This window comes from Lactuca virosa, chromosome 6 (genome assembly GCF_052849685.1).
Source record: "Lactuca virosa cultivar CGN04683 chromosome 6, Lactuca_virosa_CGN04683_v6, whole genome shotgun sequence".
Taxonomy (NCBI): Eukaryota; Viridiplantae; Streptophyta; class Magnoliopsida; order Asterales; family Asteraceae; genus Lactuca; species Lactuca virosa.
In genome coordinates this window covers 32,402,432-32,426,540 of record NC_136431.1, presented here as the reverse complement: position 1 = coordinate 32,426,540, position 24,109 = coordinate 32,402,432, and the positions used below count along the sequence as shown (strand labels likewise).

The 24,109-nt window shown below is 38.6% G+C and overlaps 1 protein-coding gene across 1 annotated transcript in view; it reads right to left on the bottom strand.

Moving 5' to 3' along the window:
• Positions 1-18,404: 18,404 nt before the first annotated feature.
• Positions 18,405-24,109, bottom strand: part of LOC145121426 (scarecrow-like protein 23) — a 65,812-nt gene continuing 60,107 nt past the window's right edge. Inside the window, exons 2-4 of the mRNA XM_079057173.1 lie at positions 20,188-20,203; positions 19,122-20,089; positions 18,405-19,042 (exon numbers count right to left, since the gene is read on the bottom strand). Of these exons, the coding sequence (XP_078913299.1) occupies positions 18,405-19,042; positions 19,122-20,089; positions 20,188-20,203 (1,622 nt within the window). The remainder of the gene's footprint in view (positions 19,043-19,121; positions 20,090-20,187; positions 20,204-24,109) is intronic.

The window sequence follows — 24,109 nt, the reverse complement described above, 5'->3', positions numbered from 1 at the left end:
ATATACATGTGAACAAGGAATTAGTCTTAATTTTCCAAAGCTGAAGGTTCTCATTCATCATACTATACAACTTGCATGATTCCAAGTACTTTCGGTCCAATTGAAACTTGGGTGATGAGAATCTTTCCTTATTTGGTAAATTTAGACACTACCACAAATGAAAGAATCAAATTCATATTTCCATTATTGCTAGAAACATATAAACATCAATTTTCCATAAATGCCATTGTAAGGAGATAAAATAAAATAAAACAAAAATTTTATTTATTTATAAGATGCGGAAAAAAATCTTTTTCCTTACAATGCAACTTTAAATGGAAACTATGCTATTACATATTTCCTAACAATCTATCATAACTCTCTAAGTTGTAGCTCAAGAATCCGATCTTCGAACCATGCGATTGAAATCCATCTTCGCGATCAGATTCAGCATACTCTTTCTTTAAGTTTCCTTCCCTTTGTTTGATCCTTCCATACATCAAAATGTATTAAGAATCTTCAAATAGGAACTTAATTGAGTTAGATAGTGGACTTACCTGAAGCAGAGTCAAACTTTTTGACTAGACCTTCTCTCAGATCTTTTAGGTAGTTAGGGCAGCTTCGCAACCAATGCCCCTTCCTTTGGCAACAGAAACATATGGACCCTTGGGAATGGCGCACAGGACTATCTCAGACTTAGCCTTTCTCTTTACCATTTGGTCAACCGAGTTGACTATGGCCGATCCCTTTCCATTGGGAAGAGAAATCTTTTCTGGATATCCAATGTTACCATAGTCAATGTCCATGGAAGTCTGGGAAGTTGATCTTCTTAATCAAATTTGCTCTACCAGTGCTCCAAATCATTGCTGATTCAGCAGCACCAAGCAAATAGATAAGATCATTAAGGGTCATGTCATAGTCTGTTACATAGTAGTCCCAAAGGAAACTCACTATGTGACTTAGAAAGTGATTGAACAACCAACTTTCTCAATACTTTGACACCCAACTCTCCCGGCTTGTCAATATGTGACTTCATCTCCAATATGTGAGCACACATAGACCTTGCTTGCCAATAGGGCTTGAGTGACCTTGAACTAGTGGGTTAGGGAGAATAATTGGAGGAGGTGGAGGGAGTGAAGAATGATTTTCGGGACATCATCTTCATTAGGAAAGCTTGTTCCAAGAGTTTTTGGGAAGATCATTGATGTCTGAGCCAGACATCTTTTGGGAGATATTCAAGATAGTTGATTTAAAGTCCTTAATATAACACCCAATATGAAATATTAAGGCTAGGAACCAACAAAATATTTTATAACTTGGAAGAGGGATGCCGAATCCAAGCTATAGAATATTTGAAGGTAGGCGAATGACGATTCACCAATTTCCACCATGAAAAACGAAATAATTTATTAGGTTTTAATTGGATTTGAAACTCCTAGATCTTTTGAGATTCATTGAACTTTTCAATGGCATGTTTCAATCTCGAGCGTGCCCTCTCAAATTTTGTGACTGGGATGCCGAGGATCACAAAACAAGGTGTGAATAACCATGCAAATATACTTGGTACCCTTAATATTTACCCCTCAATCTATGTGCCAGTTAACCACACGCGCTCCACCGATACTATGATAAACATTAAGTTACCCTTTGCCTACCTTGTTAAATCCAGCTAGTGTGTCGGTTAACCACACGCGCTCCACCAACCGACTTAAGCAAATTGCAAAGTGTAATTTCATGGATTAGCACCAAATTCACATTTTCCTAAAGTAAGTAAGATTGGGAATTTATAAAAGGTTTAGTTACTTCATATTTATCATTAATACTTTTAATGAAGGGGCTCTCGACCCCGAAGAAGGACATACCCAAATGTCGCTGCGGTACTCGATTTGACTCTCCAGAACTTGAAAACTCGAGTGGTTTGTCTCCCTGCCAGACCACCCTCGCAAAAATATCATGTTAATCGCCTATCGACTAACAGACTCTAAGAACACTCTTCCAAATCTGATTCTCTAAACAATCCCGATCACAACTCAAAAGGAACGGAAAGGTCATTATCCCCTAAGGACCCACCGCCTGAACAACCATCAGAACTCATTGGAAGGAAATAACCCCAAAACTCAAACACAAGAAAAGATCATGCTCGCTTGGAAGTATCCTCTGACATCTATAGACATAAGCCTCAACTCCCTCTCAAATATCTCCTTCAACACGGAGCATCAGGTCAGCTCCCGACCCAAAAGATGAACCTCCAAAGGTTACTCATCGCATACCGAAATCGTCTCACCGACTTCCTTCTCACAAGAACTATCTCGGACCATCGCGACACACAAGTCACTAAGTTCGCTTTACCCCTAGCAAATACTACAACCCCACCTGAAATCGTCTCACTTCCGACCACTGCCGTCTACTACCTACTGGTTCCATGCATCTCACGGTACTTCTCATACCAACGAAACTGATCCACTCCGGCCTAAGATATCAGATGGAGGTCAATACCCCCTCAAAATGAAACCCATCTACAATCCGAAACCTCATCTCGCTTATTCAATACACGAATGGATCCAGACTCGAGCTCGAGAGTCTGATTCAACAGCAGAATTGGAACCACTCATTTCCAATCTGGTACTCAACTCATGACCCAAAATTCACAGATTTATGCACACACCATCTCTTCAATTCCTTCAGATTACGATAATCCCTCCTCATCCCAGGGATACAACGATTCCCAACCGACACGAAGACCCCCGTCTCGCTCCTGGTTCAGAAACCAGGCTCCGACGACTCAAGTGGTAAGGCTACCCAAGCCTAAGAACTCCTCTGCGCCATACTCTGACTAGTGAATACTACAGCTCCCGGGAGAACAATATTCACCCTTATTGACTACTGAGTGCTACGGTCCCCCCGTAGTCTTAAGATGCTCCTTTACTGACTCATGAATGCTACGACTTCCCGCAGACTTGCGACACCCTCTCACTGACTCGTGAATGCTACGGCTCCCCGCAGTATCACAACACTCTCGCTCTAACCAGTGAATACTATGGCTCCCCGCAGTATCACGACACTCTCTAGCTGACTAGTGGATACCACGACTCCCCACAGTATCACAACCCTCTCCCACTATCCAGTGAATACGACGGCTCCCCGTTGTATCACGACACTCTCTTCCACTGACTCATTGATGCTACGGCTCCCTGTAGTCTTACAACACTCTCTCGCTCACTGACTCCCCATGGGCTCACTCCACGGTTTCTCCTGATAATCCCAAGCGATTACTCCCACCCGGATCCACTTGCTCCCTTATCACCCCATAACATCATCATCAGGTCATCACCACACTAAGTTCACTAACTCATGTCCCGCAGCTCAACATAGATAGGTGCTTACACCCATCCAGCTTATGCACCACCACTTCTGATGTAAGTTCTCGCGGAAAGGCACTAGTGTCAGCACAGATACACCCTTAGACAGTCTCACTCCGGCGACAATTAACTAATGGGTTGCCACTGAAACAAAATTGCTCGGTACTCCACTTGCTATCTCACAACTCGAGTCCTAACATGACCAAAAATTAGGACATCATACTCGGGTACCTCGGTACACCATCACAGCGTCTCACGCGATCTTGCCTTCACCACTGATCTTTCATTTACACAACTCGAAACCTCGAAATACTCTCATCTCCCAAATTGAAACACGGAGGAATCTTCAACGACTGAATACCCGTTGACGAAATCCAAAGATCCACCCTCTACTGATCACCACCCATACGAACCACTCATACCAACTCTGAAATTTGTCAAAAAACCAACTGCTGCCCTCTTCTGGAGTATAGGTTACAATCTATACCCATACCCGCAAATCTCAGCTATGGCACCCTGAGCTCAACGACTCATCCGCCTCGAACTCAACATTTGCAAATCCAAAAAAAAATCTCTAGCCATAATAAATCCTCTGACCAATCGCCACCTGCCGTGGATTCACTCATCCTTCCTTAAGCACATAATCATACATCATCCCGCCTCGCACCTCGCCGCATCCACCAATATCCCAGGTTTCATGTGTCCGCACCGCAAATTTCCATAATCAGTTGCACTTGAACGGATTGCTGATCTTCTCAATTGAATACCCAGTTCTCCCCCACTCAGGGTTCGAACCATCACCAGTCAGCATACCAACAATTTACTCTGTAAACTGTTTCACCAAGTACATCACACTTGACTCTTGAAACGTACCACGAAAACACCCAATGGTCTTCCCGATGGAAACCAAGTGACTCCAAATATCCCGTAACTCAGACAAGAATCTTAGAATCCTCCCAACTTGACTGCCTCTAGTCATCTCGAAACCTCATACTAACACACCGTCGGATACCTCAACTGTTCTGAAATAACCCTGACCCTCAGTCTGGAAATAATGCACTATCACACACCTCGTCTCTGACTCCTCGAACAGCCTCCCAACATGAGAATCATCATCAAAGCACGAGATCTCACTCTCACAACCGATACACAACATAACAACGAGGGCCACCGCCCCGATATATTCCTCTTAACCACCTGAAACTGCTGCTAAAAGCATGTCACACTCATAAAGGCACCTTCCTGGGTCTCTTCCATCTCAGCCTCCACTAATGACTCCATGGTACAAGAAATACCTCACAACAGACAAACTGCCCCAACACTCTGATGAAAAGGTCACCACCATATGCTACCCCACGGGTTACCTCCAAACTCTGAAACCGAAAACTCGATATCTCCTTCACTTCTCGCAGAAACGGGAACAACGTAACTCTTGCCACAGAAGGTGATCTCTCATCCATCAGCCGATCGCTCGAATCAGACCTCGATCCTCCAATAAGCATCATCTCTACTCATCCCTGAGCCTTGCGACTCCAACTAGCATCTCACCAATAAAATCCCTCGGAAACGAACTCGATTTCCCTTTCAAGGTATTCTCCATTAAAACTTGCTCGACATGGACCTCTGGCCCCACACTCTATCATCTGATCTCAGACTAATCAACCACCACAGGACAACTGGTAAAACCAGAAGCACTAACCGCCACGAATCATGGTATTCGAACCATGTGATCACCTCTCAATCTGCTATGAATCATGCTACCCGAACCATGTTATCTCCTCTCAATCTGCTACTTAGAACCTCTGGTATTCTCCCTATTTCGAGTAAGGGTCCTCTGCTTTCAGTAGTACAGGCCCATACTACCTGCCACATCAACCTTCTCGACCACCAATCCCGCTAAACCTGGTCACTTCCCAGCGACTACTCTCCTCTATCAGCGTACTCATCTAACTAAGGCCAGTCCCTAGTCTCTTCCTAGGTTCCCTCACTTCTCTGCCATCAGCTGCTGAAGAACTCCTTATGATGCCAACCATCTACCTCCTGAATATTGTCATATTCACTTAGTAGCTGACTCCCATCATCAAGAGTTCGACAAAGCACGAAGCAAGAAGCATTCGGGCATCGAATAATCTCTACCAACACGTAAAACCACTCTAGGTTACCACTCCACTTGTTTTACTCACGCTCAAAAGGTATCACCGTACTCAAGCAACCCTACCCCTCGCGGGTATCTAATTACTCTCTCAGTAGGCTCCTCTGAGACTCTTTTAGGTATCTCCTAGACTACTCCTCTACTCAAAGCTCTCTCTCTAAAAGATTCCTGCTGGATACTCTTACTCCGCACACACTCAAAGCACAACACAGATAGCAACAATCCTAGGATAAGGCATCACAAATCAGGCAACTATAGCCCTAAAATATGAAACACCTAGCCTATCTTCTAGCATGCATCACTAATATCTCATTACTAACTCATAACACAAATAAGTAAGGGTATTTTGGGAAATCACCGTTCGGGCTCTAGCTAATTATACACACTGCTCCTTCTCATTTTTCTCTTAGAAACTCTTGCTCGTTTTAGAAAAATCATTTCTTTTGAAAACTTTTCTCAAATCCTCAGTTTGAGTCCATATATACCCGAAGGTGTATCCGAATCCCTCAAACCAAGGCTTAGATACCAAATTGTAACACCGTAAATTTCCAAACAAATTTTTCATTTTTAAAATCATATAACTCTCATAATGCATTTCACAAATTCTCATTTATTTAGTTTGCAAAACGCATCTCCATAATTGTTTGATTAATAATCCAGGATCCTCAAAACATAACTCTTTCTCTGGTGTGTACAATCGAGCCGGTGCCTTCCCGCGATCCTGAGAAAAACCTGAAACACAAAACACATAACACTGTAAGCACGAAGCTTAGTGAGTTCCCCAAAATACCACACACAGCTCTGTTGCCACTCGAGGCTATAACACAGTAAGACCCTCCGGTCAATGTGTCTCAGTGGGACCCTCCGGTCCCACAACTCTGATGGACGCTTCGGTCCTAACTCTGTAAGCTCTGAATAATACAAAACATAAATCACAAAGAAATAATGTAGGATATCACAATACACAATGTAAGCACATAGGACATCTCAGTCACACAAAAATACCACTCACGGTAAAGTATAGTGAGAAGACTCACCTCGGATGAAGAACAGCCCCTAAAAACACTGTTGCTGCGCACCGACCTCTAACTTTGAGCCAAACCCACAATTAACCCAATTAGGAACTAAGTCCAAACTCTCACTCATTAGGTCTAAGGGTAGACCACTAACCAGCCCATCAGTAACCTAAAACCCATTGGGCCCACCAAGGCCCAAATAATAAATGGGCTCACCTGAGGCCCACTCTCAAAACTAAATGGCAAGCCCAACTCAAGGGCCCAAAGCACAAATATATATTTTCCTCTGGTCCAATACTTTATTGCAACAAGCCTAAACTCCAGGCCCAACATGAGACTTAGCCCAAAAGTCCACAGTAAGGTTACGCGGGGCGTACCTCCCTTGGTACGCTCAGCGTACTCACAATCCAGATTGGCCATCGGGAACACTAGGGCAGTACGCGGGGTGTACAGGAATTACACTCAGCGTACTCCCCAGATTCACTCTTTCTACTCACTTGGTCTTAATCAGTTAAGACATTACCTCAAATCCCAGATCTGGACTCCCTAATGGCTCTTACTCCATAAAGTCAGTGACTTTAAGCCTTTGCATGGCTGGAATGGTCACAAACACCCAAAAAACCCACTCCCTTATCTCAAAAAGCTCATAACTCATGCATGACTTGATTCTAACGACCAATATTGGATTTTTATGACATTACACTACAAATCACACTCAAAGGGGTTGATCATAGTCTATGGAGCTCACTATCTCATAAGTCTCCACCTTTTGGGTTAAAAACCCTAAAATACTCTAATATGATGCTCAAAACAAAAGAGTGAGAAAGATTGAAGCTTTATACCTCTATATGAAGCTTCCAACTCAGATATGCTCAGATCCAAGGCCTGGACTTCTCACTCCTTCTTCTCCAAAGCTCCTTCTTTACTCCAAGAACACACCAAAATCAATCAAGGCTCTCAAATGCACTCACAAGCTCCATGAATGAAGGATTAGGGTTTTAGAGGGTTTATTGACTGAGGATGGTGGCCAGGAATGAGGCCATGTCATTCTTTATATAGGGACACATCCAAAGTTAGGGTTTCCACTCTGTGCCTAGTACGCCCAGCGTACCCTCTGGTACGCCCAGCGTACTAGGTGGCTCCACTTAAAAATCACGCACATAAGTACGCTAAGCATACACATATATACGCCCAGCATACTCAACTGCCACCTTTCTCAAATAAGGGACTTATCCTGCCACAACTTCAAACTTCCATCGCTTCCTCGATATAACCCCGATTCCCATGAACCTCAAACCCACGGAAAGGTGACGAGATGCCCTATGCTTCTAGAAATTATTCGCAACCTCTAGACCTCTTCATGCCCGGTTTGCAGCTCAAGAACCCTAATCACGGACGATCCGAAACAGGATGTTACAGATGTGGTTCTTGTTGGGTTATGAGCATTCTAACACTCCTAAGTGTACATGCAACCCTAAATACCTTGGATCTATGTTTTCTCTATTATACATACAATTATGAACATCCAAGGTATTATCCTAATCTAGCATACAAAATAATAAATATAACAAGATAGAATACATACCTCTTTGATGTAGAATGTCTTCATGAAGCTTGAGTGCCTAGTGCCCCAAGTGTGACACCTCAAATGGTTCACACAACACCAAATACACTTGGAATAACTTGAGAGAAACTTGAACACTCCTTGAAATCGTCTAGCCCTCACACTCACACATTAGTGCACGGTTTCTTGAGCCATGGGATTCTTTTATATGGTGGCTATTAGGGTTACACCATGTAACTCATAACTTTACCCATTCCTTATGCTCCATGGATTTTAACCTCCATGGAGTATCCATGGGTCACCCCATGGACTTAGTCCAACATAAGGAATCTTGGATCACAAGCCCACATATATAAGAATGAATGATTTACACAATCAACCCATATATTTAATTAGTCTCCTTTTGATCACTTAATTAATTCCAAATTAATTCTTGATAAATACTAATTAAATAACCTTATTAATATATTAGAACTTATAATATATTAACCAACCTTAAGTGTTATTTCTCTCATTATAGTCTATCCAAATGCATGATGCCATGCAACCCAAATGGACCATGCCGGGTCGGGTCAAGTATTACCAATTATAGTTATGGACTTAGACATTAATCCAACCGTCTCCCACTTGGATAAGTCTAAAAACTATTATTGCGTATGACTTCAGGAACCGATCAGCAATCGTAGCTCTCAAAAGCTTCTGTCGAACTCTGACCTTGTCGATGAACTCTGACCTTTGTCAATGACTTGTCCATTAGATAAGGGATCATATATTCCTCCATTCTAGATATCATATGGACTGAGACATCGATTATCAATCATTCTCTCTGTCCATTTGTTGTTTCCCGATTTTCGATTCATGATGACTGACTGATTGAACAAATCAAATCAGTCCTGGCTTGGCCAAGCACTCACATGTATCATCTTTAAATCATCTAAGGGCCCACAGATATCGCTTTTATCCCGAAGGTAAAAGGAGTGGATAAACTTCGACTCATATGGCTTGTTCTACTACTTGTTGAATCATACACAAAGGCACGTTTTATAACATCGAGTTACCGAATGCGTTTTCGTGCAATCAATGTACAACCAACTCATAGTAACAACTCATATCTCTAGGTTTGAAGAATATAAGATATTATCGTCTCATGATCACTCGTGATAAAATCCATGAAGTGATTCAAATGAGCGCAGGTTGAATCCAATACTCATAACTTATGAGCACTCATGAGTGTTGTAGCACCACTTTGTCCACCAACTTGGACCTCTACAAACCAACCCATGACAGTCTTGATTCATATCTACTTCCAACATATGACCGACTGTGGATGGTTTGAATAACTTAATCATTCAGGAAGAGCGACTTAGTTATTCTGGAAGTCAAAACATGCAAAGTGAAACACAAGAATAAATGAATCAAATATGGTATCAAACCCTATGAATATAAATAAACACTTTTATTTATCACCATACTGATTACTCATTATTCATTGTTTCGGTTTTATCAACTTTATACTTGAATTAAAAACACTAGTTGTCCCATGCTCCAAGCATGTACACTATGTTTTTCTTAAACAATAGCTTTGCCATACACCAAGTATGCACTCTATGTTTGTCTATGATCCTTACTTTGTGAAATAAACCAATTGAATATAATTTCAATGATTCTAATTTCACACTCCCAAATCCTTACCGAAAAATGTGAGAATTTCAAATTCCTATCATTTATCGAAATCTGTTTAGATTTTAAACTTATATGCACTGACCCTCCTGTAATGAATATGTACAAAGTCACAAAGACTTGTCAACAGTCATTATAAGGTATTCCAATGGAGATCAACTCCATGGAAACTAAGTCTCATATTCAAAGTACATTGCTTTGGACATGCTTCTTGCATTAAGTTTTCTAATCTTACACAGATAACTTCCACCTATGGAGACAACTCCATATTCTCATTTTGACTATCACTTCTGAATAAGAGATGCCTCTTTTCAGAATATGTCAATATGGTCCTTCCAAAATTAGCACTATACTTCCAACTGTCCCTGAGCAACCAATCTTTGGTAAACCTCAGATTGTCCTCGACAATTGCTTAATCATTTTAGTCATATCCAATTCTAGACCTTTTCCCTTATTAATGCCTCTGGGCATTTGGAAAAAATTTAGAAATGACAAATATCATAGCACATGCAATCGATCCTGTACCCAAAGCAAATGGTACATGATTCATGATGTCTCACATAAAGACATGATTCTAGACCAGTCTTTTGCTACAATATTTTTATTTGCCATGTTTTCAAAATTTGACTATGAAGAGGGATGCCGTAATCATAATCGAATTTTGAGAACGCAATATATAGAATTTCCTTAAGTTGAACCAATCCAACATGAAATTCATATATATATTCTTGACTAAAGATGATTAAGGTCTCAATCTAAGCCTTTAGAACTGAAATGAAGTATATCATCTCCCTTAATTATAGCAAAACAACTTTTTCAATCCCTGCAGCCTCACGAATTGAAACTTTTGTTTTCTATAATTAACATAGCTAACTTTCAACACTAACAATAATTATCATGCTCCCACTAACATGATGATTATTAGCATAACACTTATGCTCCCACTAGCTTTGACATGTACTCAGAAATCAGCTGGACTTCTAGAAATCAATACTTTATTGACTTCCTTACCAAAGTTCAGATTTCTGATACGAGATGCTTTGATAAAACTTTATCAAAATCATACACCTTTCCTTAGATAGCATGCATGTGTGTCTAAACAATTTCAGAACTATGAAAAGGGATGCCGTAATCATAGTCTCAATTGTTTAGACCTTTTGCCATCTGCTTCAAATCTACTTGGTGGAAGTGTTTCCTCACCATCATTTTCATGAATCGGAGAGAAACCTTATGACCCTTAGATTTTATGGTGTATGTGTTCTTATCCATGTGAATCGTCAAAACCATAGTCACAAGACAAGGATAATGACAAATCCAAACTCATATGGACTGAACTTATGCAATCTTAACTTCTTGCCACCTGGCAGTACAGGGCCTGCCATTGCTTCCAAGTTGTTATGCAACCAATTGAGAACTTTCAGAACTCCTATGCAAAGCCAACTTTAACTGGAATGGGCATAGAATATGTCAACATGATAGGTTATAAACCTCAAGTCGTGTGCTAGTGAAGAACCTCAGGTTTTATTCTTGATTAGTTCTTGAAATTCTTTTTAGGATCTTTAAGACTCCCACTGTCCTCTTGACATATAAGACTATCATGCCAAATATTCAAGAGATAGTGCGGATTCTTTATCAAGACAAACACTTCACACAATTGGCCTTAGTTGGTCTTTGTTTAATCCAAAACATCACAACTTACCAACTTCAAATGTACAAGAGTAGGACACTTTTACTCTTACATTTGACAAGTGTTATAAACCTTTCTTTAAGATATGTCACTCAACTTATAGTCTTGGAGTATGACTCTAAGACTTGTTTTGAAACGAAGTATGACTCATCTTCTTGATTTAACCATTTCAACAATTCATGACTCCTCTTCTTAGTCATAAGAATGCACTAAGATGTCCTTAGAAGACCAATTGTGATGTGGTTCTTTAATCATTAAGATGATCACAAAACATGATACTAAAGTACTCTCCCATCTTTTCAGATTTGAGAAACTTTTATCTGTCTGCCTAATTTGATTATTCCCATTCGTTCTGCCATACATTGAGACTTTTCCAATGTTTCAGAATTATACTTAAACTTGTAAGTATAACCATATTTACTAAACTTTAGTAAATCATGTCGAATACTCTTATCGATCTTTTGTGGTGGACTTGATCAGTGCACAAGAATGTGTACTCGATCCCTTAGTCCTTTACTTGACTCACATATACATGTGAACAAGGAGTTAGTCTTAGTTTTCCAAAGCTGAAAGTTCTCATTCATCATACTATACAACTTGCATGATATCCAAGTTTCTATCCAACTGAAACCTTGGGTGATGAGAATCATTCCTTATTTGGTAAATTATGACACTACCACAAACGTAAGAATCAAGTCCATTTTTCCTATATTGCTATCAATGGAATCATATAAACAACCATTTTTCACAAATGCCACTGTAAGGATATTTAAAATAAATATAAAATTAAAACCTTTTATTTTATTTCAAAACTTTGCGGAAAAAACTTATCCTTACAGTGCAAATGCATATGAAAAACTTGTTGTTATCTATTCCTAAGCAATTTATCACAACTCCTTAGTAACAGCTTCAAAAATTCTGACAACCAAACCATGTGATCGAAATCCATCTTCGTGATCAGAATTAGCATGTACTTCCTTTAAGTTTCTTCACTTTTCTTTGATTCTTAAAACATCAATATGTGACCCAGTCACATCATGTAATGAGAATCTCATAATAGAAACTTAACAGAGTTAGATAGTGGACTTTTACCAAAAGAAGAGTCAAACTTCTTGACTTGATCACCCTTATGATCTTTCAGGTAAATAGGCAGCTTAGCAATCAATGCCCCTTTCTTTGGCAAGATAAACATATGGACTCTTTGGTAATGGGACTATCTCAGACTTAGCCTTTCTCTTTACCATTTGGTCAACCGGGTTGACTATGGCCAATCCCTTTCCATTGGGAAGAGAATGCTTTTTCTGGATTTCCAATGTCACCATTGTCACTGTCCATAAAGTTTTTGGGAAGTTGATCTTCTAATCAAATTTGATTTACTATCGTTCCAAATCATTGCTGATTCAGCAGCACCAAGCAAATAGATAAGATCATTAAGGTTCATGTCATAGTCTGTTTCATAGTAGTCCCAAAGGAACTCACTATGTGACTTAGAAAGTGATTGAACATCCAACTTTCTCAAGACTTTGACACCCAACTCTCCCAGCTTGTCAATATGTGACTTCATCTCTAAGATGTGATCACACATAGACCTTGCTTGCCATTAGGGCTTGAGTGACCTTGAACTTGTGGGTTAGGGAGAATAATTGGAGGAGGTGGAGGAAGTAAAGTTCCAAGAGATTTGGGAAGATCATAGATGTCTGAACTAGACATCTTTTGGGAGATATTCAAGATAGTTGATCTAAAGTCCTTAATATAACACCCAATATGAAATATTAAGGCTAGGATCCAACAACCTATTTATAACTGGAAGAGGGATGCCGTAATCCAAGTTATAAAATAGTTGAAGGTAGGTAAATGACGATTTACCAATTTCCACCATGAAAAACGAAATAATGTAATTAGGTTTTTAATTGGATTTGAAACTCCTAGATCTTTTGAGATTCATTGAACTTTTCAATGGCATGTTTCAATCTCGAGTGTGCCCTTCAGGTTTTGTGACTGGGATGCCGAGGATCACAAAACAAGGTGTGAAGTAACCATGCAAATATACTTGGTACCCTTAATATTTACCCCTCAATCGATGTGCCGGTTAACCACACGAGCTCCACCGATACTATGATAAATATTAAGTTACCCTTTGCCTACTTTGTTAAATCCAGGTTAGTGTGCCGGTTAACCACACACGCTCCACTAAAGGTTTAAACAAAGTGCAAAGTGTAATTTCATGGATTAGCACCTTATTCACATTTTCCTAAGTAACTAAGATTGGGAATTTATAAGTGTTTAGTTACTTAGTATTTATCATTAATACTTTTAATGAAGGGAGAATTATAGTCCTTGTCCTACCCGTTCGGCTAACGACCCTCCACCAGTCAAGGAAGCGGTGGGTGAGAGTGGACACCCATTAAACTGCCATTTTATAGGCAGTAACCTTATACCCCCCTTATAGACCGGCTTCGTGAATGAGGCCTACTAACGGTAAGACTGACTTGCTCTTATACATATATTTATTATTAACTTATAATACTATAAAGTATAAGGGTTGAATTTTAACTTTTAAAACTCTAAGGGCTACCTTGGAATTAAAGTATTCATGGGGAAAACTTTACAAATTCCAAAACTTGAGGGCAAGTTTTGAAAATATTCAAAACTAATTAATTCCATAACTTATGTGTTTAAAGTAGTTTTAATTAAAAAAAAAAACTCTTCAAGTATTATAACTTGAGGACAAGTTATGGAAGACTTTAAACTAATAAAAGAATGTAACTTTTCTTTATTTTTGTAACTTATGGAACTAATTAAGGTTACACATTTTATCATTTAATGAAGTGACTCTTGAACCTCCATAACTTGAGGAAAAGTTATGGAGTCATAAAACCATTTAATGAGGACAAGACTCTTCATTTTTGTAACTATTGCCAAATTTTTTATGAGTTTTATGAAACTTAAATGTGACTTTTCATATAACTTGAGGACAAGTTACAAAAACACATTTTAGAATCAACTCTTAGATTAAAATGGATTGAAAACACATAATCAATTAACTTTTCTATTAATCTAATAAACTCATATGAACAAAGATAATTCACATCAAATTTTTTTCAAGTAATTAGCATAACTTTTAAACTAATACAATTTGATTTTTCAGCTAATTTTGCAAGTATAACAAGAAAACAAACCGCTCTGATACCACTGTTGGGTTATGAGCATTCTAACACTCCTAAGTGTACATGCAACCCTAAATACCTTGGATCTATGTTTTCTCTATTATACATACAATTATGAAAATCCAAGGTATTATCCTAATCTAGCATACAAAATAATAAATATAACAAGATAGAATACATACCTCTTTGATGTAGAATGTCTTCATGAAGCTTGAGTGCCTAGTGCCCCAAGTGTGACACCTCAAATGGTTCACACAACACCAAATACACTTGGAATAACTTGAGAGAAACTTGAACACTCCTTGAAATCGTCTAGCCCTCACACTCACACATTAGTGCACGATTTCTTGAGCCATTGAATTCTTTTATATGGTGGCTATTAGGGTTACACCATGTAACTCATAACTTTACCCATTCCTTATGCTCCATGGATTTTAACCTCCATGGAGTATCCATGGGTCACCCCATGGACTTAGTCCAACATAAGGAATCTTGGATCACAAGCCCACATATATAAGAATGAATGATTTACACAATCAACCCATATATTTCATTAGTCTCCTTTTGATCACTTAATTAATTCCAAATTAATTCTTGATCAATACTAATTAAATAACCTTATTAATATATTAGAACTTATAATATATTAACCAACCTTAAGTGTTATTTCTCTCATTATAGTCTATCCAAATGCATGATGCCATGCAACCCAAATGGACTATGCCGGGTCGGGTCAAGTCTTACCAATTATAGTTATGGACTTAGACATTAATCCAACAGTTCTCAAGACGACTTTGGTACAAATTAGACTCTAAATAATGTCAAGTTCATTCCAGACCTAAAGATAATGTTGATATCGGTGGGACAACTTGAAATGATGGCCATCAGGTTACATTTGATGATCAAAATTAGATAATGAAGAAGGTAAACCTAGTTATTGCTAAAGATCAAAATCTAGGTACACTATACATGATAGAGGTTTGAAGATGAAGCACACATTATCGAAAGAGTTGGGACATCTACTATATGTAACTGAAGCTTTGGGCATATAGGTGAGATGAGATTGAATATACTAGCACCCAGTGAAAGAATACCATATATTAACAATGTGACGATTGTTTCTAATCCATGTGTTCTTTGCAGACATAAGAGACTTGATTTTGCAAAGGTAGGTAGTCTTCCCAAGACCGGGAAGTTAGATTTAGCACATTTAGGTGTTTATAATCCTACTTTAGTTTCTTCAGTAAGAGGGTGCGGGTATCATGCATGACCTATCACTTCTCAAAAGATATGTGGAAGTTTAGGAAGGAGTGGGAGCTCTAATAAATATTAAGATAGTAGGAACTCAGGTGATAATAGTTCAAACGGTAAAATGGTAGATGGTGTAGAGTCTTAACCTCATATGGTATGGACGACCACTAGAGAACAAAGAACTCCAATCATGTATTCTCCATTAATATGTAATCATATACCTTGATCATATCTAGAATCCTTGAGGATGAAATACTCCACACAATAAGAGAAGGCTATGGAAGAGAAGTTGAACACGTTGCAAAACAAACATATGTTTCAGATTAAGGATTATATATATATATATATATATATATATATATATATATATATATATATATATATATATATATAAAGAAATGTAAATGAAGATCAGTAGCCAAGGAATTTCGATGGAAGTAAGAGGTTGATTCTCATTTGTGAAGACGACTAGAATCAGATCATTCTTAAATGTAGTAGCCTCTAAAGATATCTATCTTCACAGACTAGGTTTAAAAAGAGCTTTTATCTTTAATGATAACTTGGAAGATGATATATGCAAGTCACAACCACACAATGCTCTTATAGTTGGTAAGAAGAATCTAGTGAAAAAAAGTATGTATGGCATGAAGAAAACTTCTAAGTAGTTGTACTGAAAGTTTGCCACCTTCATGAATATGAGCGGATACTGGAGACGTAAGATTGATCATTGTTGTTACGTAAAGAGATTTCGCTCCTCCGACATCATCCTCGTGTTGAATGTTGATGTCTTGTTGATTATTGGTTCTGATACACATAAGATCAATGGGCTTAAGATGTAGTTGTTCTAGGGAGTTCAAGGTCATGAACCAAGGGGTTGCTAAGCTGAAGAAAGTTTTTAGCATGGTGAACTAGGAAGATGCATGTAATAAGGTTTTTATCACTAATAACTTGAAGTCAGAAATGGCTTCAACTGCCTTTCCAAAAAATTTAAGAAAAAGTGTTGGTAGGAGAGAGAGAGAGAGAGAGAGAGAGAGAGAGAAAGAGAAAGAGAAAGAGAGAGAGGGGAAAGAGAAAGAGAGAGAGAAAGCAATTAAGGAATGATTAAGAGTTGAATAGAAGAGAAGAATGAGTTGGTCAAGACTTCAAGTGGGATACTGTTAAGGTGTGAACTCTTGACATAATTCTCTCTTTGGTGGCAAAAATCTATCATAATGAGAGAATGTGCTCTTTGTTGGTAGAGTTCTCTCCTTGTGAGAAAATGCTCTCTTTAGTGCCAGAATGCTCCCATTTGCAATATGATGCTAAGTCCTTGAAGCGATTGGGTACTTGGAGAAAGTGGTAAGGAATTTGGAGAATGCACTGCTAGGAATCAGAAAGTATTTCTACAATTGAGAAAGAATTGTGGGAATCAGAAAGCGCTACCAGGAAGGAGAAAGCGCTTCATGGAATAAAAAACTATTGGGCACTCAATAATTGGGTTGTTGGAGTTCAGAATGAGTTGATATTGATCTTTTAGGAAATTATTGAACATGCTATGATGCATGGTAGGTGGCTATGTACATCGTCTAAAGTTGAAAAGTCTGAAAGGAAAGTCATGGCGTTCTGTGATTGGCTAACAATTAGGGCATCCCTTTATGGGCTAATTATGGATCAGCCTGACTCATCATAATTAGTGTTTCTCATGATCGCCTATAAATAGACATACATCGCCATCAACATTCTTGCGCTAAAAATTCATGAAAACAATCATTGTGAGTTTGAGAGCACATCTTTTGGATCAGTTAGTAAGCAAGCGATATTTTTGTGTTTCATTAATTGAAATGAGGTATAAACTTTGTGAGTTATTGTAATTGCTCTTGAAAGTTATTAAAACCATCTCTCGTTCGTCCATGGACATATGTCAGATTGACAGAACCACGTTAAATATTATGTTTCGATTTTATAGTTTTTAAAAATTTTATTTTGCAAGTTTTATCGAAGTTCGTTTATCATGTGTTTGAAGTGCTTAATTTGGTTTGTTGGATTTCCCAAGATAGTCTTCGAGGATTTAGTCTCCCGTGTTTCCCAGCCGATGTTCCTGTTAAACAAAACAATAAACGAAAAATAAAGATGCTAAGATGTTGAGATAAGATTTAAGATCTTGACAAGATCCAACATAAATGCAGAATGTGACTTCTAGCAAATCATATGCTATCATAATATAAACATTAAACAGTTAATAATAAAAGCATTTTCAATGAATGTTAAATAGAATATAATTGAATATAATATAGAAGAGAGAAAAAATGGAGTTTAATGTGTATCATTAAACATTCTAATGTAAAAAGAAACTATGGAATTCTTTCTCATAGTTGGCATTGCATTCAATTCTTGGAGAGTTCAATGAATACTGGATGCCCAAAAGATACATGATACATGATACACACGGTTAATAGAAATAAGATTTATTTCATATTAGGCATAATCAAACATCAAGCCGACTCTATAATAATATATTGCCGACTCTATAATAATATATTTTGCATTCTTTATTACTTGAAACCCATTTGTCATATAAACTTCCAAGCAGAAACAGAGAAGATGGGTACGCCTTTCCATTCAACAAGGAAGCATCCACCATCAACAAGAACCGAACAAGAATTCCCACATTTGAAGTTACCGATCACCAAGTTGGTTTCATTCAATGTTGCATCAGTCAATTCAATTTCCAGCATCCCAAATCGTTGAAAGAATTTCCTCCAAACATCAACGCCAATGTGTCGGATTGTTCTCTCATCTCCATCAGCTGCCACAATATTGCGTATAGAGTTACCATAGCATACAGACTCCATAACCTTTCTATTCAGATCGTCGTCGGCTAAACAATCGGACATACTGTCAAAGAGTGCACCATAAAAGAAAAGAGCTTCGGTGAAACGATCAACAAAAGCCGATGATGTATGGTTTGCTTCCACTTCCGTGATAACCGTTACACAAGGTTTGATCTTCCGAATCACACGCATAAGATATTCAAGACTGTTCGGTTTCGCAATTAGGGTTGATAAGAAGAATGGCGCATAGACCGCAACCTTTTCACCTTCATTGCGTTCAATCAGATCTACATTGAAATCAAGCACATCACCTATCATAATTATCTTGAAACTGAATGGAATGTTCATCGACTTCGCAAAGTCAGCAAGACGCTTACCTGCACAAAGCCAGAGATTTCAAAATATACACAGAGAATTGCTTGTTGGTTCATGGTTGATACAGAGACTTGGGCTTACAGGTATCTTTTATCTTGGATTCCGAACTTGTACCTACAGCGGTTATCTTGATAAGATCGATATGCCATTCACTGCAACTTGCGATCGCTTGCATCAAACCTATATATTGGATCCCAGTCCTGCAGCTTTCGAGATCAATTACATGAATTTTCGTAGCTTTATTCAAGTTTTCGAATATTGTATGAATCGAGCTGAACTGACAAACTTGTGATAAAGGAACTTTCAGGTGAAACTCAGAGATGCACGTGTCCACGTTCATCAACGCTTCTCTAAGATCGAAAATACTTTCACGTTCATTGCATGCCAACCTTCCCATTTCACGGTTTATTTTCATATGAATAGCTTCAGAAAAGTAGTAAACCAATCTTTCCACAGGGTTTCCTTCATTCAACGACATGTTGCTGCATAACTGGATGAGTTTGATAGCACATTTAAACTGTTTTTGACCGGTTTTCTCAGCGGAGGCAAGAAGAGTAAGCAGAAGTTGGATGTCTTTAGCTTCATCATCAGATAGTCCAGAAAATGAAACGGCAAACGGGTGGCTTAGTTGGGAGGTTTCATCATCTTTTGAAGAATATGAATCGATAAACTGTTGGCTAGCCATTCGAATTCTTGCAGTAGTTGATAGTTTTTGGTCATTTGTCTCAGGATCTTCATTGTTAGAGCTTGGAACATTCATCGTATCGACATTCATTTTTCTTGATCTGCTTGCATAGTCTTTAACAATCCCAAGAGATGAAAAAGCTGAGCCCTTTTCATCTTCTTTCAACTGGAAATCTGTAGCCTTTGAAGTATTTTGAACACCAGGTGAGGTGAAATCGAAATAATGTTTACCCAAATTTTCAAAGTTGCTAAGGAATGGTTTCTGAAAGATGAGGTTTGACCTGGTTTCGGATGGAGCAAGAGAAGGATTATCATCTACAACTTTACGAAGAGCAAATTTCTCAGAAGTAAACATTGTTATAATCCTGGACGTAAAAATGTTATCGTTAGTATACAGTCTAATTTATGCCCCTCGACAATGTCTAGCAACCTCATTGTAACATGTCGATTAGTTTAATGTTACTCGGATGCTAATCCGCCTGCTCAAAGGGGAAAAGACATATATCTTTAAGATACAAATTTCCAACAGAATCAAAGTGAGGATCAGGTACGGCTAGCAAGTCAATAATCACGAAAACGTGACAGTGACATTTTGGATCCTGTTTTCCCTTTCTCTAATCTCTATTTGGGTTATTGCGTTCACAAGATTGTGTTATTTTGTTCTTAAGAAAGATATTTAAGAACATTAGGTTAATAGTCAAAGGTTCCATTGTTTCTATAAGATGAAAGAATTGCTTTGTGTATATCATTGTTTTAAAAACCGGTTTTTTAGTTGAACCGGTATGGTTCCCGGTTCAACCGGTTCGACCGCCGGGTCAACCGGTTTGTATAGTTTTCATGTTTTTTCTTATTTTCTTACACATACATACATATATAAATCATGAATTTGATGTTTATAAATTCAAATATTAAAAATACACATAAAAATAAGTTGTAGATAAATCCAAATATATTAAAATAACACATAACCATAAGTTTTAGTGTTTTACATCAATCCATATACGTCAAAAAGAAAATAAAGTATAATACCGTAACGAAATATAGTTTTAAATGAATACAAACACATCAAAAAACTCTATAACATTTATCATATGTTTTTATTTAGAGAAAAACTAAATAGACATGAAAAAAATCACCAAAGTTTATTATATAAATTGTTCTTTTTTATGTGTTTTTATTCGATTTATCCGGTTCAACCGGTGTATTTTGACCGGTTCAACCGGTTTTTTCTAAAAACCGGCCGGTTCAATCCGGTTCAGAAATCAATGTAAAACCGGTGATAGTTGAACCGCTCCCTCCCCCGGTTCACGGTCCAACCGGTTCGACCGGCCGGTTCAAACCGGTTTTTAAAACATTGGTGTATATGAGGTTGGCCCCAAATAGAAAAGGATACATATTTTTTCTTAGAGTAAATAACATTAATGGTGCCAAAGGTTTGGAATAATTTGGTCACAAATTTTTTTTTACTTAGACATTGCCTATAGTATGTTTTTTTTGTTGCGCGTTTGGTCTTTTAAAAAGACTATTATGTCTTTATTAATTTCTTTTTTAATTAATTTTATTATTTATGCATTTCTGTTTAATTTTTTTATATGTATTTAATGGGACCCACTAATCTACACAAACCCCACCAACCACCACCACATCCGGCCAACAATTCCAGAAAATTACAAGAGAAATCCCACAGGAACCTAATGACATTACATCCTAAAAAATCCTACTATTTCCTTGGCTGATTATCAAGCCAATATGTAGAATCGAACATGATTTTGTACCTTAAATACATAAAAGACAAACAATAGCAATGGAGATAGAATTCATGTCGAACTCGTGCCACACTCCCATCATCCATGTAAAATCACAGAACAAAAAAAGTAAACAAATTTCATGCTACTACCGCCACTTGTGTGCCAAAGTCCCATTTCTGTAACCATAGAAGACATTAACTTGCATATAGAGAATGACATGGTTGGAACCTCAAGAAGCTTAAGGTGGGTCACATTTCTTCACCTAAAAAGAAAGCGAATGACTTTCTTTTTAGGTGAAGAAAATATGAGTCCGCCTAATGCTTATTCAGGTTCCAACCATGTCATTGGTGTAAACCGGTTCACGGTTCACGGTCCAACCGGTTCGACCGGCCGGTTCAAACCGGTTTTTAAAACATTGGTGTATATGAGGTTGGCCCCAGATAGAAAAGGATACATATTTTTTCTTAGAGTAAATAACATTAATGGTGCCAAAGGTTTGGAATAATTTGGTCACAAATTTTTTTTTACTTAGACATTGCCTATAGTATGTTTTTTTTGTTGCGCGTTTGGTCTTTTAAAAAGACTATTATGTATTTATTAATTTCTTTTTTAATTAATTTTATTATTTATGCATTTCTGTTTAATTTTTTTATATGTATTTAATGGGACCCACTAATCTACACAAACCCCACCAACCACCACCACATCCAAAATCATCCACCACATCCGGCCAACAATTCCAGAAAATTACAAGACAAATTGTAACACCCAATTTTTCAAACAATTTTTCATTTCAAAACATACTTTCCACCACATAAAAATCACAAAATCATAATAAATCTCTGTATCATCACAAAACATGTCCCAAGATCTCATATAAATAAATCCTCTCTCGTGTGTACGAATCATGTCGGCGCCTTCCCGCGATCCTCACTAGTACCTGAAACACATCACATAACAACTGTAAGCATAAAAGCTTAGTGAGTTCCCCAATATACCACATACAACACATACGCCACTCGAGGCTACAATACGACCCTCCGGTCCGATGTGTCTCAGCGGGACCCTCCAGTCCCGTAGCTCGTTGGAACCTCTGGTCCGGTCTGTATCGTTGGACCCTTCGGTCCGGTCTGTATCGTTGGACCCTTCGGTCCGGTCTATATCGTTGGACCCTTCGGTCCGGTCTATACAATGCACATAATCTCATACATACACATAGCATACAAGACCCTCTGGTCTACACATAAATACCACTCTAGGTAATGTATAGTGAGAAGACTCACCTCGGATGTCTCGGATAATATCACGCCTGTGTATATACTGATATAGCCTCTGCCTATACACATAACATAATCATCTCAATCAATCACGGCTCTCTTGGCTAGACTAGACTCTCACATGTCCTCTACGAAGGCTAAAAGGCTATTTTACCCTTCACACAGTCCACAAGTTCCATTGTTGACCAAACCCTAAAAGTCAACAAAAGTCAACGGTCAACTCTTGACCAGACTCGCCGAGTGCACAAATGTGACTCGGCGAGTTCAGTCGTGAACTCGAGTCCTCTATTCCCCCTCTGACTCACTGAGTCATTCCCCTAACTCGGCAAGTCACTCACTGAGTGATTCACGGGAAACCCTAACCCTACTCGCCGAGTCTGCCCTTGGACTCGGCGAGTTCATGTCATGCACAAACTCAAATGACCTCCTGAGGTCAGATCTGTTCCTTAGAACCATAGATCTGACCTTCCCAAGCCTGATAATCACGTAAAGCTTGGATCTTGACTCCCATGTGACGTCTAGGAGGCTTTACTTGGTGATTTAGCCCCAAACACAACAACCTAAGCTCATTGCCTCCATAGTTCAACATAAAGCAAGCTGGAATAAGCTCTTTAGACCACTACGGGTCCAGATCCGAAGTCTCAAAATGAATAGGAGCCATATTCTCACAACTCCTTCCAATAAAAGACATAAAAACTCTACATCTATGGGTTCCTTCAACAAAACAGATAAAGGGGCGACATAATACCTCAAAGATGAAGTCTTTTGCTCGAAATCCCCAGATGCACAACCTCCTTGGTCTCCTCCAAGCTGAATTCACCTCCTTCTTGCAAGAATCAATCACAAAGATCAAGAAATGGCTCCTTTCCTCTCACAAACGCTCTAGCTCTTTTAGGGTTTCTCTCTGGGGTTTGGTAGCCGCAAGTGACGGCCCTAAGGGCCTTTAAATAGGTCCCAAACCCAAGAAATTAGGGTTTCATTAAACAGCGTGGACTCGCCGAGTCCAGTCTAACAATGTGCGGCTCTACTCGGCGAGTCTAAGCGCCTACTCACCGAGTCCCTCTCCAAAACTCAAAAATAATTAGATAAATACAGTACCTAGAAATCCGGATGTTACAATTCTCCCCTACTAGAATCAGACTTCGCCCTCGAAGTCTCTCTCAGCAAATAACTCTGGGTACTGTTCACGCATCTCTAACTCCGGCTCCAAAGTCAGCTCGGACCCCTTCCGATGTTGCCACTGGACCTGAACCAATGACACCTCCTTGTTTCTCAAAACCTTGATCCTCCTATCCCGAATCGCGATTGGCCTCTCAATATAGTTCAGGCTCGCATCCACCTAAATGTCCTCAAGGGGAAC